At 35.1% G+C, this 14,285-nt stretch overlaps 1 protein-coding gene across 3 annotated transcripts in view; it reads left to right on the top strand.

Moving 5' to 3' along the window:
• Nucleotides 1–14,285, top strand: part of LOC106668479 (RNA-binding protein 24-B-like) — an 85,157-nt gene that overhangs the window by 59,713 nt on the left and 11,159 nt on the right. For 2 of the 3 annotated variants that reach the window (XM_014397285.2, XM_014397282.2), the window contains exons 3-4: nucleotides 168–225; nucleotides 6,985–7,017. In XM_014397285.2, coding sequence (XP_014252771.1) covers nucleotides 168–225; nucleotides 6,985–7,017 — 91 coding nt within the window. The remainder of the gene's footprint in view (nucleotides 1–167; nucleotides 226–6,984; nucleotides 7,018–14,285) is intronic. The other variant, XM_014397286.2, reaches the window with a different exon arrangement.

The following is a 14,285-nucleotide window of genomic DNA, read 5'->3' as shown; positions in this document are numbered from 1 at the left end:
CATCTGGCAGCTCCCGCGGAGTGTCGGGCCAACTTAATATTTTTTTTTCAATTTGTTTTTCAATAGTCTATTGCTTGGTTGAGTCGTGCCATGTCAAAAGTGTATATTAAACATATTCAACGTTTAAAAAATAATTAACGATTTAAAAACCTATTTTTTTATTCCAGGTCTGACGTTTCCAGGATTGAGGGCGGGATACCCTACCGTTTTACCAGCGCAATATGGGTAAGTTTCGTCACATCATGCACACACGAATAGAAAAAACAGGTGTCGCCATCCCTAATATTATTAAAATGTTTTTTGTGTCACATCCTTAGTATAAACAGATTATGCCAAAAACGAAACCGCAAAGGTTAACCATCACCGACTTAATAATTCGACCCTTTATCCGACCATCTGCCCCATTTACACAATAAAAGAATTTCCCACATTTACATAATATATGCAACGCCCAATACAGAATGACAAAACTTTATCATGACCATTATTATTTTTTTTTTTAAATACGGATAAAAATTGTCACTCATAATTCAGCATGAATTGAAACTAGGTTTGTTATTACATAGACCAAATAGTTGGTCTCTTTTCTGGTTATTAAAAAACATTCTCATTGGAAAAATTAGTTTCCGTTAAGAAATGAAGTTTTTGTTAAAAACTGTTATATTTTACATACATACACAACACCTACGTAGACCAAAGCGGCCTCTTTTTTAGATTAAAAAAAATTAAGGCCTCTTTAATAAAAAAATCCCATTGTAAAAATTATGACAGTTCCTATTATCTTCCGATTGTAGGATCCGAATTAATGCAAGTTGCCGTTAAGAAATGAATTTTTTGTTAAAAACTGTTATATTTTACATACATACACAACACCTACGTAGACCAAAGCGGCCTCTTTTTTAGATTAAAAAAAAATTAAGGCCTCTTTAATAAAAAAAAATCCCATTGTAAAAATTATGACAGTTCCTATTATCTTCCGATTGTAGGATCCGAATTAATGCAAGTTGCCGTTAAGAAATGAAGTTTTTGTTAAAAACTGTTATATTTTACATACATACACATCACCTACGTAGACCAAAGCGGCCTCTTTTTTAGTTTAAAAAAAGTTAAGGCCTCTTTAATAAAAAAAAATCCCATTGTAAAAATTATGACAGTTCCTTTTACCTTCTGATTGTAGGAGCCGAATTAATGCAGGTTTCCGTTAAGAAATGAATTTTTTGTTAAAAACTTGTATTTCACACACATACAACACCTACGTAGACCAAAGCGGCCTCTTTTAAATTAAAAAAATAAGGACTCTTTAATTAAAAAAATCTCATTTAATGATTAATTGATCCAAATTATGACAGTCCATTTTACCTTATGGTAGGATCAGAATTGATGCAAAAGTTTGCTGCAAAAAATTAAGTTTTTGTTAATCGTGCTTCTAGGGAAGAATGAAATGAACACAAATTGTTATAGGTATTTCACAAAAAAAAAAAAGAAAAAAGACAGTCAGACACATACACACACAACGGTAGGGATACACACGACGATGGTTGAGAGCATTAAGGCATCTGATCGTCAAATCTCATGGATGTCCTCGGTTCAAATCCTGACGTTTTCTTGGAAATTTTAATCAGCGATTTGTTTGTCTGTTTGAATAAAAACTTGCAACACTATTATAAGTTAGTATGATAGTGTGTATATGAAATCAAATTATATTTGAATTTTTGGAGGTATCTTCATAAGGTCTTTGTGATGAAGTATTTATATCGCCATCCTCAGGGCCAATTTATTGAAAAATGCATATACCAACGGAGTTACAACGAGATATTTAAGAATTACATTGTTTTCATAATAAAATTTATATACTTTAACCAATGATGTAAATGAATACAATGTAGAGTCATTTTGAAATTAAAACTTAAAAATTAAGGAAACATCCAAAAAAGATAATTTTTATTCAATTATATTTGTTATTACAAAGACCAAATTGGCCTCTTTTTTGGTTAATAATAATTATCCCTATTGGAAAAATTATGATCGTTCCTTTTACCTTCTGATTACAGGTTCAGGATTGATGCAAGTTTGTTTTAAGAAATTATGTTTTTGTTTAATATGCTTGTATGGGAACAAATGAATGAACTAATAATGAAATGAACACATGAACTGTAATAGTTTTACACATAAGCCCAAAAACCAGAGAAAAACACAGACATACAAAGTTACAAACACTCCTAGAACAAAGAAATACATTAACACATATCCACAAGCATAGGAACGGCGATTGCTGAGGTCATTAAGACATATGATCGACAAATCACATGGGAGTTCTCTTTTTAATTCTGGCGTTGTTTTGGAAATTTTTTTTGACGTATGCAAAACTTTTATACGTTAGTCTAGTAGTTCAACCTTGCATACATACGCGCGAAAACATAGATGGCAAGGATCGTTAGTCGCTTTTGTCATCTAGGATGTTGTTTTTCTCTCTGCTTATCTATTTCTATTGGTGTGAACGTGTATATTGGGGGGGGGGAATCATTCGTTTATAAAAACCTCTAGCCAATGATTTTCCAGTAAGTACAGAAGCCAAGCTGTTTGTATTCCAATTTTGGAAAGGGTTTATAGCCAGATAATGGACTCGACTTTTGAAAGGCGAAAAGCCCTTTTAATGATGTTACTAATGATAAAATTATTGCCCTGACGCAATTAAAGGCCGGCTTCTTGCGGTCGAAGCAGAATCGATGACGGGCCGCGCCTCTTAATAGAGTTCTGAATAATCCATATAAGTAATATACTTATTGCGAATCGATCCCAGTCCCGATAGGCCCTTTCAATTTGGTTTGCAACGCTTTTTTCCCCCTTCTCGTTTTATAGTAATTACTTGTCCGAAGTGTTGGCTTTTCCGGGTCAAGATAACAGGCCTGTCTGACCTGAAAGACAAGTTCATTCCGGATATCATCTATAAACATGTGCCATTATGAACTTTCTTGTGAACACTCAACTTAAAAGCTTCCTCTCGAGTTTATTATTTAAGGGCAAGGTTCGAGTACAACTTGCGGTTCAAAAGTGCCGTTTTGTGAACATGAGGAAAAAAGCCCCCGAAAGACTTGGTCTTATCTATTGAATATAAAATGAACATTATCTTTTTTTTCATTATCCATTATTTGACAAAGTTACTTGGTTTTTCCTTGTGCTTTCTAATAAAACCATAAAAATTAAATACAGTAGGATCTTTTGTTGAGGTCCGCGGAGTGTGAACATGTAGTTTTTCTGATCATCATCCGACGAGCCTATCCTCGCTATTTTGGTCACTCTGACGTGTTTCGGCATTTCGCCATCTTCAGTGATGAGTCAAGTACATAAGGCAAGGGAGGAAAGGCCCTGATTCGTTCATATATATGAATTTTGCGTTAGCTAAAGGCGAACGATGTACATAACTATTATTTCAGATGATTGCTGCCGATCAAGCCACGAGAATCATTTAAATTTGGTCGTTTCCGATAATTTCGGCATTTGGCGAGTTTTAGTGGTTGGTTAGGGATATAAGCCATGAGAGGTAAGGTAATGACTCGTTCCTGTTTTGCGAATTTTACCAGTGTCAAATGCACAAGATGTACAGAAGAATCTTGTCATGATTGTAGATGATCAAGGCACGTGAATCATTTAAATTTGGTCTTTCTGATAATTTCGGCATTTGGCCAGTTTTAGTGGTTGGTTAGGGATATAAGCAGTGAGAGGCAAGGTAATGACTCTAATGACTCGTTCCTGTTTTGCGAATTTTACCCGTGTCAAATGCACAAGATGTACAGAAGAATCTTGTCATGATTGTAGATGATCAAGGCACGTGAATCATTTAAATTTGGTCTTTCTGATAATTTCGGCATTTGGCTAGTTTCGGAGAGTCAAGGTTATAAGCAGGGAGAGGCAAGGCACTCATTCCTTTTTGCTTGTGTCAAATTCGGACAATGCACATAAGCGTGTTTTAATGACTGTAGACGATCAAGCTACAAGAACAATTACAGTTCTATAGTAACCAACCATTTCGGCATTTGCAAGTTTGTGTGGATGGTCAGGGTTATAATCAGGGAGAGGCAATGTTTGGTACGAATTTTACACGTGTCAAACGCAAACGTTTTACAGATGTATCTTGTGATGAATGCAGATGATCAAGCCACATGAATTATTTACATTTTATTATTTGCAATAATTTCAGCATTTTTACAATTTCAATGGTTTGGTTAGGAGTATAAGCAGTGAACTGACCTGACTTATGTCAAATGCTAACGATGTACGGAAGAATCTTGGGATGATTGTAGCTTGAGATGATTTAAATTTTCTCGTTTCCGATCCAGTGGTTGGACACGGATATAAGCAGACTGAGGCAAGTCTCAGGTCGGGTAGATGAACAATAAGCAAAAGTCCCTTACTTCGAAGTAGAAGTGTGGTTTCTTTACATATAAAAAAAAACAGAAATAAAAATAATTTCCGAATACCTAGTTAAGTATGTCGTTTCTGATCAACCTGTTCTGCCTACATTCGGCGCTTTTGTTTTCCAGATGCGTTTCGACCTTTCCTTTTCCGTGGTCACGGTTATAAGCTGGTCGAGGCACTTTTGCCTGTAGTTTTTGTTATCCTCTTGATTGTGATCTTGACCAACCACTGAGGTTAAATGTCGTCTGACATAATTAGCTTATAAGCGGATTTTAAGTTGGAAAGACGAGTAGGAGTTTTGAAAACTAAGTTTATTATATGAAATGACATGTAAGCATTCACAGTTTTATAAAACAAAAACAATACACTCAACGTTACAACATATAAAACTACATTTTCTCTTAATTCAATTTGCCCCAATCAAGGTGTGACAATAAAACTAAAATTAACTATTTATAATTTATTTAGATCTGAAACTTTAGTATTACTAATAACACAAATCTGTTTATAAGGTGTGAAATTAAGATATTCCTAATATTGGTCAAAGTAGTTACAATAGACACAGATGGTTAATTTATTATTAGTTAGAAACCTGTTAGAAAAACCTTTATCCTTTTCCAACTTTCGGCGACTCCTGTGTTTTGTATAATGTACAAGGGTAAATGAACAAAGCCCCGATCCGTCTTGGGTTCTCATATAGGGATGATGCGAGTAGTAGTTTTGGGTACTAATACTAGACTTGGGGTGTATTTTGCAGACGCCTGGCCACGGCGAGGACACTGCGATGATGACGAAGGTCTCATGAGAGAAATGTATGTTGGAGCTAAATTGCAAAAACATTCGGTCTGATGTCACTGGTTTTGTTTTAAAAAAAAAAGAAAGTGAAGGGAGGCCTGACGGTTCATATTTGGAGATTTGATAACTGGTAACTTTTATAAATTTGGGTTTGGATAATTTTTCAAAATTAACTTATTTCATTATAACCGGGTTGAACTTCAACAATATTCAATGCATAATTATCAATTAAATTATTATTTCAAATGTTAACCTATGGCCTCCACAAGTTTGCAGTGTCTGCCTGATATTTAAAAACTTTTTATTTACTTTTATTTCCTTAGCCATGGTGTTGTTTGCAGTTCCGTTTGCAGCCTTTTACAAAGTCTATTTAAATAATTAATATAAAATCAATCATTATCACTTTTTGTTTATTTGTTTTTTATATATAAAATACAGCCAAATATTAGACTATTTGTTTTGGGTCGGCGTGTTTTTTTGCACGTTTGGAGTGTTGAGTCCCCTTAAATTTTTGGGTTTTCTACTGGGTGTTGTGGTTGTTTTATTTAATTTTTTTTTCTTTGTAATGTACACACTTACAGGGGACTGGCTCATCTACGGGCAGGAAGAGTCGCTCTCAAAGGAGTTTAAGACGTGAAAAATGTTTAGGAGGTCCGCCCGGCCTCGAGTTGTTTCCCCCCTGGATTAAATTTGATTTGCGACGATTATATTCATTTTCCGCTTTATACCATGACAATCGCAGTTGGCTCCTTGCCTGTCAGGCGGAAGACCTTTAACCACAACGTGGTGGTTATTTATAGATCGGTTTATTTGGGGTACAAGGCGTTGAGGCTGTTGAAATATATCTTGATTTTCCAATTATCTAATCTTTTATTCATTCAGAAACAAGAGCCAGCAATAAAAAGTTAAAATATATAAAAAATTGTCTTATTGATTGAGTTAATTAAATTAGTGTCATGATGGCCCTTGCTCTTCTACTACTTGAGCTTGACTTTTAGTAAGTGGTAAGAAATGATAATAGCTCAAGTGATAGAAGCGTCGGAGTACTGATCCGGAGGTCGTGGGTTCGAGTCCAGTTGTGGCACTACTTTTTCAACTCGACCATACTTCTCATAATAATTACGTGATAACTTTGGTTAATTGGACAAACTGAAAACATATAATAGATTAAATCTTATTAATTTTTTCCCGATTTTTTATTTTGTTAATAATTTCTGTACAGTCGCGGAAAACCCTGCAAAGTTTATATGTTATTTCTAAAGAAAACAAACGAAATCGGTTTCTTCCGTAATGTGTGTGACTCTTCTGCTCAGACAATAGGTAAGCCAAGTTCCGTTTTTATAGAAACTATTAATTTTTCACCCTGTTTGCTGTGATTTGTGGCTTGTAGGCTAGATTTCCTCACTTTCGTTTTGAATTAAACTTATATTTCTTTGTTTTAAACTTTTATTTTTAATTTAACTTTCCAGGCAAGCAGTTGCCTATTCTTTCCCCCCCTGCTAAAAGCAATATTGACATCTGAAAAAGTAAACACAAAAATTGTACTCTAAACAAAGGTACAAAAATTCCTAATATTGTTGTCGTATTTAATAAAAGTGCAAGTTTGTGCACAGTTTTTTTAATTTTGTTGTTGTTGGGGCAAATAATACTTTACGCTTTCGGTGTTGAAATATGTATTATGTTATTTATATATATATATTTTTTTTTTAACTTAATTTTTATTATATATATTTTTTTGTGTATGAACAGAAACGATATGTGATTATTTTGCAGGTTGATTCCTGGAGCAAGGGAAAGTCATAAAAGGTATTCCGAATTATACTTAGAAAGTTAACGGAAATTCGAGACGTACCGTCTTGAAAGTATTTTAGCGGATTGTGCAACTAACAGGACGTTTGTCGCACTTTTCCTTTCAATTTTGAAATAACGAAAAGAGAAAATTCTTGAAACATTAACGAACTATTACTTACCTTACCTCTTTTTCTATCGCTTGCCCTTTAACATTTTTGCGATTTTTGACGATTTCGAAATACTGTTTTAATAACGTATTTGTCACACTGGTTGGTTTTTCTTTAGAATAGCCTTCATCAATTATAAATAGTTTGTTTTTTCAATAGGAAATAGAAACGTTCGTTGACAATCTACGACGAATGGCACCCAACCTCATTCCGCGTGGTTGGCCGGTTCTTAAGAAATATGGCTTCTCTGTGTATATCTGTATAAGTTACTTCACCCGGATGCAAAGTTTAAATTTGGATCCGGCTTTCAACGCGTATATTAGAATGTCGGTACCTTTGCCAAAAATTTTCATCCGTGTTTGTTGTATTAGCGGCTGTTGGATATTTCTCACCTTTATACAATTTATAAATAGGGAAGAGGTGACAAAGCAAGTGGCAATCGAATGAATAAATAAAGCTTTTGTTAATTACGAAGTGGCCGGTGTATAATATCACTTCTAAACTTAACCACTATTAATTTATTTGTAATTATTCAGACTGCTGTTTCTGTCAGCCTGTGTATTTCTCTTTGAAGATTGTTAGAAAAATTAATAAAGAAGCAATTGGATTAAAGGATGAAAGCGGAAATCTTTAAGATCGCTATTTATTTTTTTGTTTTTAAATAGGCACCATTTCCAAAAATAATATAAGGGGGTGAGCAGTGGACTCTGCCCCTTAAAGTGAATATATTTTTGGAGTAGAGTTTCCTAAGCTAATAATTATAAAAGTGACGGGGAAAAGGAGGAAATAAAAAACCTAGGATGTGGTTCAACTGGGACAGACGCGTTGAGCGCGGGTTGTATTTATTTTGAACCGACTGATGATGGGACAGCTGGCGAAAGGTCATTCTTTTTTAGACGAACAGATAAATTATAACCTCGCCTACCAGGGAGGTGTATGATTTATAACGCTTATTACAAATGTTGAACAGATGCCTATCAGATATGTTTAATTTTGTTGTTCGTATATTAGCGAAAGTCTATCTTGAGCGGCAATATTGGCGGTAAAACGTGGCCGTTTTCGTTTTATTGAGACGCTTCTTTCACGTCGGTGTTTAGGGTTATAAGCTGGGAGTTGTAGAGCTCTGGGCCTTATTTGTGCAATCTGCCTAAAAATTATGTAATCTCCTCACATCACTTATAAAACTCACCAAAAACCCCTGAAGCAAACGTACAGTGGCTCGTGACTCTCGTTTCAGCTGTCAGTCCCTTTTCGTCCTTCGTCATTATCATCAGGGAGAGGTTAGTCTCTGAGTCTTAATTGTGCAATGCTTAAAAAAACTGACCGAAAAATCGCTACCACAAAGGTATAGAATTGTGAGGGTAATAAGTTAGGGGTATAACAAGGGAGAGACAAAGACCTATTTGTGCAATCTTGCCTGAGAGTTCTGCCATCTCCTCACCCTGTTAAAACCCACTGAAAACCGATACAACAAACGTACTGAAAAATGGCTCAACGTTTTGACCGTTCGACAACTTCAGCAGTTATGGTTATAAGCAGGGAGAGAAGTTAGGCTCTGGATCTTAATTGTACAATCTTGCATTTAAAGTTGGGTCATCTCGTTAAACTGCTTAAAAAAAACCGGCCGAAAAATCGCTACCACAAATGTATAGAAAAGAGAGGGCTATAAAGTTAGGGTTATAAACAGGGAGAGACAAAGATCAATCTTGCCTGAGAAATCTGCTAATCTCCTCACCCTGTTAATAAAAACCACCGAAAAAGGCTCAACGTTCAGCAGTTAAGGTTATAAGCAGGGAGATGCTAAGCTCTGAGTTCAATTTAGGAATCATGCCTGAGAGTTGTGTCATCTCCTCACACTGCTTAAAAAACACTGAAAACTGCCACAACAAACGTAAAGAAACTGGCTTACCATATTGACCGTTCGCTATCTTCTTGCAGTTAAGGTTATAAGCAGGGAGAGGCAAGGATCAGTATCCTATTTGTGCAGTTTATCTGAAATATGTATATATCCACAGTCTGCTTATAAAACCGCTACGACAAATATAAAAAGCTTGGCTCAAGAAAAGATAAAATATTCATAAATCATTTACACATAAAAAATAAACAACATATTCCACTAACGTAAAGAAAGAGTACAATCCTAACATCTAATGACAAAAAATCTAACCTAAACATAATACGACACAGACACATACGCACACACTACATAGTAAAATTAACTGCAAGAATAGGCAGGCCAAAACGATCGGAAACGAGCATGCCACAAATACTGTGCATTGTAGTAATAGTGATGAATAACAAAATAAAAAAATGAACGTGTATTAATGATCTAATTAATTTTTGATTTTTTCTCGTCCTCCTCAATATCTTGCCAAGCCTCGTCTATAATGAATGCCATAAATCTTGTATTTTAAGATTTTACGCCTCAGTTGTTCGGTTTGGATGAATTCGGCTTGAATTTGGCACTGTTTAACCCGGCTGTTACCGCTTCACGTTCTCGTTCCTTTCCTTGTATATGGCGGTGAGCCGAATAGCGTCTGATTAATAATAACGGGAGGACCTGTGATGATCGCTGGCTGTAAAATTGCTCATAACAGTTCATTAACACAGCTTCAGCATTTCGCGACATGATTCAGTTCAGAAAGAAATATTCAAATTTTTTTCGCCACAAAGGAATTACGCTTTTTCACGCACTACAAAAATAGTCTTTTTGGCCATAGGGATTTTTGGTCGAAAGGGCTTTACTGTTCGCTTCTTTGGGCTCAAACTCTCAGAGTTCTGCCCATCAAACAGTTTCAAAACGGCTCAGTGTATAAAAGTAAAATTTGGGTAAGAATTTGATTTGTAGCGAATAATCTTGGTAATCCAGTCTGTACTAATCAGTCGAGTATATCGTTTAAATTCTTGTTAACCTCGTTAAAATGATAGGTTCAGTATTTGAAATTGAATTTCTTAAAACAGAGGTGCAGCAGCATAGGTCGAAAATTTGTATTTATAAATGTACAACTTATGTACATGAAATGAACTTTGCCGTTTGGTGGTAAAAAGTATAGAACAGTATTAGAATGGTGGAAGGTATAAAACAGAGGGGATCTTTAAATATATGTGGTCCTAATCTCCAAAAGAGAAAAAAACCTTCCAAATTGGTCGTAATTTGTCATGGTGCAATTGGTTCGAAAAACAAAAAAAGGATGAATAATCGCCTCGGCTCATGTTGCGCATTTGCCCGGAAAAGACCAACTCTGGCATGCAAACTGCCGTTCGGACATTAGCAGAGGCGATCGACGATTGTTGATCGCACCCCCTAAGTTACATATGGCCATTCCGATAAGGGGTCGGACACGGATAAACGGAGTACGTCATGTTTTGATGTATGAATACGGTAAATAGTGGGTGACCTAAAACCGGCTGGCGTTCCTTTTTAGACGATATGAAATGTTTCGGCGACAAATCGTGTTAAAATAACTTGAATTCTAGCAAATCAGTAAGCAATCATGCCACTAATTTTCCTAGCGACTCAGGAAATGTCTGAAGCAAAAAAAACTGTCTTTAGCCTTCCCAAAAGTTCATTTTGTTAAGTTGGGTCTTCAAACGAATAAGTAAAACAGTATGTGACCTAAAACCGTCTGGCGTTCCTTTTTAGACGATATGAAACGTTTCAACGACAAATCGTGTTAAAATAACTTGAATTCTGGCAAATCAGTAATGCCACCAATTTTCCTAACTCAAGACTCAGTGAATGTCTGAAGCAAAAAAAAACTGTCTTTAGGCTTCACAGAAGTTCATTTTGTTAAGTTTGGTCTTCAAACGAATAAATAAAAGAGGACATACATCCGAAAATGAGATATTTTAACAAGAAATTTGCTAATATAAGGTAAAATCCATAGAAGTTCTACACCTCCAGAAAAATCACTAAACAATCATTGCTTCAAGGCTGCCACCAATTTTCCTAACTAATAAATGTCTGCGGAAGTCTAAAACCAACTACAGTCTACAGATTTCTCAAAGGTTAATTACAATACCTTCGGCAATATTTCATTTTATTAGTTAATTGTAAATTTACAATTAACAAACGACTAGAGTCCTACCAATCAACATGCGTTAATTTCGAATGGATTGACCAATGTCAATGTTTTTTGAAATTTGGTCTTCGAACGATTACAAAAACCAGCATAGGTCTTAAAACTTGACTGGGGTTTTAAGAAAAATATTAAAATGAGATTTTTTGACGAGAAACGATTCGGTAATATAACTTAATATCCTTCTAAAAGTTCCAACCTTCCAGGCCAAACATACCCTCCACCAATTGTCACTAATATTTCAGAAGGCATTTAGAGAAAAAAGTCTACATACTTCGCAGAAGTTAAATTCCCCTCGGTAATATATCGTTTATATTAATAATTAATTTATAATTCTTAATAGACGAGAGAACTGCCAATAGCATTTTTATTTTTTCATCGAATGGCTTGGCCTATCTACACTAACTCTGTTAAGTTTGATCTTCAAACGAATAAGGAAAACAGTGTAGGACCTAAAACGTACTGTAGTTCTGGGCGAAATATTAAAATGAAACGTTTTAACGAGAAACGATTCGCCAATATAACGTAAAAACCTTCTAGTAGTCTCCATTCTTCCAGGCAAAACATGCCTTCCATCAATTTTCCCAACTAATGACACAGTGGGCGTCTAAAGCTAAAAACAACGGACTTCTGAAAGTTGAAGAAAGTTGGTTCCCATCGGTAACATATTGTTTTTGTACTACCAACTATCCATTATAGTTGTTTCGGATGGATTGGCCATTCTACGCTAACTTTAAATGAATTTGATCTCCGATCGAAAAATAAAAAACAGTGTGGGACGTAAAACCGTTTGGGCAAAATGTTAACATGCAACGTTTCAACGACAAATCATGATAAAAAAGATTGAATTTTGGCAAATCATTATCAATCATGTCACCAATTTTTGCTAGCTCAAGACCCGGTGAACGTCTAAAGCAAAAGTCTTCAGACTTCTAAGTTGTTAATTTTGTTAAATTTGGTCCAGAAACGTATCAGGGAAAAAAGCATGAGACCTAATGTGATTGTATGCAAAATGTTAAAAAGAGACGTTTTGACGACAAACGATTCGGAAGTTCCATACTTCCATAGATCTGGCCACCATCAGTTTTCTCAACTAATGTCTCATCGGATGTCTGAAGAAAAAACAACCACAGACTTTTTATAAGTTGATTTCCCCACGGTAATTTTTTGCTGAGCGTAATTAAACTTCATTATTGTTTATCGACTACAGAAGTAATAATGCATCGATAATAGTTATTTCGAAGGTACTTTTAAAAAATATGACCGCCTTCAATTTTCCATACTAACGTCTCAGTGGATGTATAAAGAAAAACCACAAACTTCTAAAAAATTGAATCTCCACTGTAATTTATTGTTTATGGTATTAGTTAATTTATTATTGTTACTCGATTAGAGAACTAGCAATGGGTAGCGTCCATGACATTCCTTTGTTTTGAATGGATTGTTCTGTATTCACTAAAGTTCTTTTTCCAAACGGATATAAAAATAGGGAAAACATTGTGGGAACTAAAACCGACTGATTGTGAGCAAAATGTAAGGATTTTACAAGGACAGATGATTTTTTCATATAAATAAAAAAACCATCCGGAAGTTCCATACTTCCATACAAAACGTGCCCGCCTCCATTTTTCTACAAAGTGGTCGTCTAAAGAAAAACGACCACAGATTTCTTCTTATAAGCAGATTTACCCTCGGCATTTTACTGTTTATAGTAGTTAACAGTAATTAATAGTTAATTTATTATTATTAATCGATAACAGAACTGCCAGTGGGTTGGCATCCACTAAACTTGTCTCGAATGGATTTCTGTTTTTTTGCGCCTTTTTTTCAAATTGATATACGAATAGTGAAAACAGTGGGAACTAAAAGCGACGAGGTTTATAGAAAAATAATCAAATGAACTGTTTTAATGGCAGGGTATCTGATATAACGTAAAATCTACCTAGAAGTCTCATATTTCGTTCAAAACAGAAAACAATCATGCCTGCCACTAATTTTCTTTTTCACTCAAAGCACAGTGGATGTCTAACACCAAAACTGCCTGCAGACTTCCATGGTAATTTAATTTTAACAGCGGTTAATTAATTTATTTTTCCCTGGTTTAACATAAAATTCACATAGAAACCTGTCAATATAAATCTGTCAGAACTCAGGGTGCCACCAATTTTCCTGTTTCTAAGGATCGGAGAAGTTCTGTTGAAAAACGGTCTAGTGGATTCTTAACTGTTTAATTAATTCCAGTTAATTGGTCGTAAATTCAAGTCCATAGTTTATTTGTAGAGGGAATGCCACTGGGCATAATTTTGAATCGGTGTACCTGTGTACTGTTTGTTGCAATTTGATTTTTTTATGAATATAATGAAAAAACCTGAAGTTTCATCTGTGAAATTGATTTTCCACCTGGAGAACTGATTGATTTAGAACGGATAATCTGATGCGTTATTATCCGTTTTAACCTAACAGGGTGAAATAACATTTTGACAATTTCGATATGAATATTCTGTCTGAGCTAACTCCCTTCTAAAGAAACATTACAACGATATAATAGATTGATTTTTTTTTAAGAAAACACTTATTTCAATATTTAAATTTTTCCTGGGGTAAGTTTGAGATGTCGAAAATAAATTTTGAACCCCCAAATTTGTGTTGTACTGAACCAATGAAAAGACACCATTTGACTGTGTCTATTTAGGTCTGTTGATGAATATTTGGTTGACTTATGATTCATCATGATCATTTGTCAAAAAGCTATTCTGTAAGACAATTAAAAACCATTTTTCGTATTTCATGCTAAAAGTCAGACGTAACATCACTTGTTTCTAATAGCTTGATTCGCCTTCTTAAGCCGAGAGTGTTCGGAGTCGGTTGGGGTGAAAAACATCCGAAGTATTGTCATCGTACGTTCCATCTGCTGGAAGGTAACCGTCAAGGCCCTGGAAAAAGCGCCTTCCAGCCTTATGTTGTTCAAATCTCTAAAAGGGCCGTCGTGCTGGAAGGAGGGGTCTGGGGTCGATTTGACGCGCATGATCACCCCTCG

Source organism: Cimex lectularius, unplaced genomic scaffold (genome assembly GCF_000648675.2).
Source record: "Cimex lectularius strain Harlan isolate CLEC.00 unplaced genomic scaffold, Clec_2.1 scaffold36, whole genome shotgun sequence".
In the NCBI taxonomy this organism is placed as follows: domain Eukaryota; kingdom Metazoa; phylum Arthropoda; class Insecta; order Hemiptera; family Cimicidae; genus Cimex; species Cimex lectularius.
This window is presented reverse-complemented; position numbering and strand designations above follow the sequence as displayed.